This window comes from Suricata suricatta, chromosome 12, assembly GCF_006229205.1.
Source record: "Suricata suricatta isolate VVHF042 chromosome 12, meerkat_22Aug2017_6uvM2_HiC, whole genome shotgun sequence".
Classification (NCBI taxonomy): domain Eukaryota; kingdom Metazoa; phylum Chordata; class Mammalia; order Carnivora; family Herpestidae; genus Suricata; species Suricata suricatta.
In genome coordinates, this window is record NC_043711.1 from 105,762,269 (window position 1) to 105,766,780 (window position 4,512).

At 54.1% G+C, this 4,512-nt stretch overlaps 1 protein-coding gene across 1 annotated transcript in view; it reads left to right on the top strand.

The window, feature by feature from the left end:
- Positions 1 to 20: 20 nt before the first annotated feature.
- The window catches only part of ZGPAT (zinc finger CCCH-type and G-patch domain containing), a 12,933-nt gene continuing 8,441 nt past the window's right edge, over positions 21 to 4,512 (top strand). Inside the window, exons 1-2 of the mRNA XM_029919153.1 lie at positions 21 to 68; positions 351 to 986. Coding sequence (XP_029775013.1) covers positions 394 to 986 — 593 coding nt within the window. The 5' untranslated portion in view covers positions 21 to 68; positions 351 to 393. The remainder of the gene's footprint in view (positions 69 to 350; positions 987 to 4,512) is intronic.

A 4,512-nucleotide genomic window follows, 5' to 3' on the forward strand; every position in this document is an offset into this window, starting at 1 on the left:
AGGGGAGGGACCCGGCCCGGGCGAGGGGGCGCGATCTGGGGCGACGGGGCCGGGGCCCGAAGTGACAGGTTGAGCGGAGGCGGACCGAGGCCGGGGGAGCCGGGGAGGGGGGCGGGGCTGGGGGGCGCCGGGCGCGGAGGGAAAGGAGCCGAGGCCGCGGGGCCAGCGGCTTTTCCACTCGGCGCTCATCGCCTCACCGGCCCTTTTTCTCGTCTCCCAAACGGGAGGGAGAACCGCCTGGGCCCGGCAGGCTGCCACGAAGACCGCGGGGTGCAGGTGTCGGCGCGGGGCGCGGCGGCCTGGCAGTAAGGGCGGCAGGTCCGGGACTCCTCGGCTTCTGTTCCTCGCAGCTCCAAGGCCCCGGCGACGCGCCCCTGCCGTCGTCTGTCCGGGATGGACGAGGAGAGTCTGCAGACCGCCCTGCGGACTTATGACGCCCAGCTGCAGCAGGTGGAGCTGGCCCTGGGAGCCGGCCTGGACCCCTCGGAGCTGGCCGACCTGCGCCAGCTGCAGGGGGACCTGAAGGAGCTGATCGAGCTCACCGAAGCCAGCCTGGTGTCCGTCAGGAAGAGCAAGCTGCTGGCCACCTTGGATGGAGAGCACCCGGCCCAGGGCGATGCTGAGCACCTGACTTTCCAGGAGGCCCTTGCTGAGGGGGCGGAGGGGCCTGTAGCCCCCAGGGCAGAGCTGGAGACGCTTCCCGAAGGGGAGGCCAGGCCGGCACCCAGCAGGCTTGGGCAGGAGGAGGACGAGGAGGAGAGAGAGGACGAGGAGGAGGAGGAAGAGTGGAGTGGGAGGAAGGTGAATGCCCCCTACTACAGCTCCTGGGGCACGCTGGAATACCACAACGCCATGATTGTGGGCGCGGAGGAGGCGGAGGACGGCTCGCAGGGCGTGCGGGTGCTCTACCTCTACCCCACCCACAAGTCCCTGAAGCCCTGCCCGTTCTTCCTGGAGGGCAAGTGCCGCTTCCAGGAGAACTGCAGGTAAAGCCTTTGCCCCTGGGGCCCGCGGGGTGGGGGCGGGGGTCCTCGGCCAGCAGAGTGCCGACAGAGGGCTTTGGGGGCCGTGTCCTCGGATGTAAACTTACATGTCCCCTGGATTTCCGTGGGCAGATGAAGTGTGGCAGGGCTTACGGCAAAAAAAAAACGGCCCCCTACCCGCCATGGGTTTTGTTCTTCAGAGCGAAGCCTCCTCCGGTACAGGTCATCGGCGGAGCTGCGAGGGCGGGGCAGCCGCCTTGCCCTTGGCCAGTGGGTGCCAGGCTGCTCCAGACTTCTCCCTGTCTTACTTTGGTTTCTCTGGACTGTCTTAAAGCAAATTCTAGAAATTACTGGTTTTTTCATCTGGAAGGACTTAAGGATGTCACCCCAACAAAATCATCAGTCACGTTTTATGTTGTTGGAACGCGGTCTTGTTTTCCTTAAGTGCATAAATTTGCTTTGGCTCCCTTTTACTTTATCTTTGGAAGGAACATCTCCTGAAATCTCTGGTGGATAGTTTTCTTTCTTAGTCAGTAGTCCAGGGAAGCTGCCCCTCAGTCTTCGGCCAGTGGCTTCCTTCCAGACTGCCACTGGGTCCAGTGTTATTTGGCACATTTGCCTTCTTTCTTTCTCTGTGAGTTTTACTAACGTGTAGCTTTCGTACAGAAGAGTGCATCCGCCGTAGTGTGCCCGATGAGTGTTCGCAGAGTGGACACACCCACGCGCTGGTGAGCACGTAGGTCAAGGAGCAGAGCAGTAAGCCCTTCTGTCCTTTCTGCCTCTAGTCCCTCTGGGGCCACCTGCACGCCCCTGGCGATGCCGTCCTGCGCTGCATCCTCTGGGCCAGGCACTGCTCCGGGTCGTTCCCATGTGGTCACTCTTCCATGCAGCAACCCAGTGAGGTGGGCCCTGAGACGGCCCAGGGGTGGCTCAGGAGTCTGCACAGGGGACAGGCCAGCTCTGAGGTGGCCCTGACGTCTGTACCTTCCCGTGCTGCCGTGCATCAGCGTCACACCACCTGTGTCCTGCCGCAGCGCTCACTACCACCTAGGAGCCGCCAGTTTTCCTGCATTTGCTTTGCGTCTTTAAACTAAAATAGGTAATGTTGAACCGCCCTTTGACGCCCTGCTGTCCCTGCCTCTCCCCATCCCGGCGGCTGCCACATCACAGCTCTGCTGTGTTTCTAGCGCATGTTCTGTGCGGATGTGAACAAAGACTACGTATTTGTGGGGTTTTTTTAAATGTTTGATAAACCTGTGTTTAATGTATATTTTTGGAACAGAGAAAGGGGGGGAAGAGAAGGAGACACAGAATCGGAAGCGGGCTCGAGGCTCTGAGCAGTCAGCACAGAGCCCGACACGGGGCTCGAACCCACATGCTGTGAAATCATGACCTGAGCTGAAGTCAGCCACTTAACCAACTGAGCCCCCCAGGCGCCCCATATTTGTGCTATTTTTAAAACAAGTGTACCACACAGTTTGGTTCATTTTGTAATTTGCTCTTTTCACTAAGCACGTTTGCGTTGGTGTTTTCAGAGCTAGATCATCCAGTGGAACTGCTGTTTTTCTTTATGAAATGCTACGTTTTATGTATCATGTTCCCTTATGGGTGTTTTCCAGTTTTTATTTATACAAAAACTTGCTGTGAACCTGTCAGTAAGTGTCTTCTCGCGTCCTGCTGAGAATTTCCCCAGTGCGAAGCCGTGTGCAGCGCACGCAGCCTCTGTCCCCTGCGCGCTAGTCCTCAGTCTGGTGTCCCGTGGACCCGCCTGCGGGGACGTTACCCGGCTGCGGACTCCTGCCCGCTGAGAGCTGGGAAGCCGGTATCGTGATTGAATGTGTATTTGCTAGATTATTAGTGAGATAGAGCATCTTTTCATACATTTGTTGTAACTTAATCTCTCTGTTTCAGTCTCCTTTCTGTAAAACAGAAGTAAGAACTGGTTTCACAATGGTTGAAACGCGTCAATATGTGCCAAGAATTTAAAACGGCACCTAACCCGTCGTAAGCTCGCAGCAGACACAGACTTTTTCTTGCTGCGAAATAAAAGCAGACTCGGGAAGTGAAGACACAGCCTGGGGGTCCCTGTCGCCACCGGGAGTCCCTCCAGTCGCTCACCACTCGGTCAGCTCGGCCCCCGCCCAAGCCCTTCCTTGCACCTCCAACCGAACACGGCCCGCTCCCCCCTCCAAAAGTCACCCTCTTCCGGACTTTGATTACAATCCCCTGTGTTCGTTAGGGCTCATCGCTCAAGCGCAACTGTCTTGTAAATGCCGTAGTGTAACCTCGCTCACCAGGCTGCTGTGTCTGAATCTGGCTGTCCACGCTCGGCTCCCTGCCTTTCCTGGCCTCAGTTTATTGGAGGGTTGGGCCCTTTGCCCCATCACGGAACACCCCTGGTGGGCAAGCGGGCAGCTGCGTCCAGGGAGTGGAGCACACACAGGCTCGCCCTCTCTGGCAAGACTCGGTGCTGTTCCTGGGTCAGGAGGTGCTTGGTGTCTTGTTTGATATGGTGATGTTAGCAGTGATTGATCCCAATGGTGATAAGTGCCTAATCCACTGATTCGGTAGGGCTAGTAAAGTAGACATGTATCCACCCATTTGCATTTATTAGCTTTAAAGAGAGGCTTTTTTTCATATGTGGTTTGGTGACCCAGTGGTATAGTTCATGTAGGAAATGCAGGATAAGTGCTGGGTTTTTCTGTTTTCTCTTTTTTATTTATAATTTATTTAAACTCAAGTTAGTAACATCTAGTGTAATAATGGTTTTAGGAGTAGAATGTAGTGATTCATCATTTACATACAATACCCAATGCTCATCCCAACAAGTGCCCTCTTTTTTAAAAAAATTTTTTTTAAATATTTGTTTATTTTGAGAGAGAGAGGGACAGAGCGCAAGCAAGAGAAGGGCAGAGAGAAAAGGAGACCTAGAATCAGAAGCAGGCTTCAGGCTCTGAGCTGTCAGCACAGAGTCTGATGCAGGACTCGAACTCATGAACCGTGATATTATCTGAGCTGAAGTGGGACGCTTAACTGGCTAAGCCCCCCAGGTGCCCCCAATAAGTGTCCTCCTTAATGCCCGTCACGCCCCCTACCTCCCCGCCGGCAACCCTCAGTTTGTTCTCTGTATTTAAGAGTCTCTTATGTTTTGCCTCCCACTGTTTTTATCTTATTTTTCCTTCCCTTCCCCTTAGATTCATCTGTTATATATCTTAAATTCCACATATGAGTGAATTCGTGTATTTGTCTTTCTCTGACTGACTTATATAGCTTAGCAGAATACATTCTAGTTCCATCCACGTAGGTGCTAATGGCAAGATTTCATTTTCATCATTGAGTAATATTCCATTGGGTATATATACATATACCACATTTTTTAAAATCCATTCATCAGTCTGTGGACATTTGGGCTCTTTCCATACTTTAATTGTTGTTGATAGTGTTGCTATAAACATTGGGGTTCATGTGCCCCTTTGAAACAGCACTCCTCTGTCCCTTGGATAAATACCTAGTAGTGCAATTGCTGGGT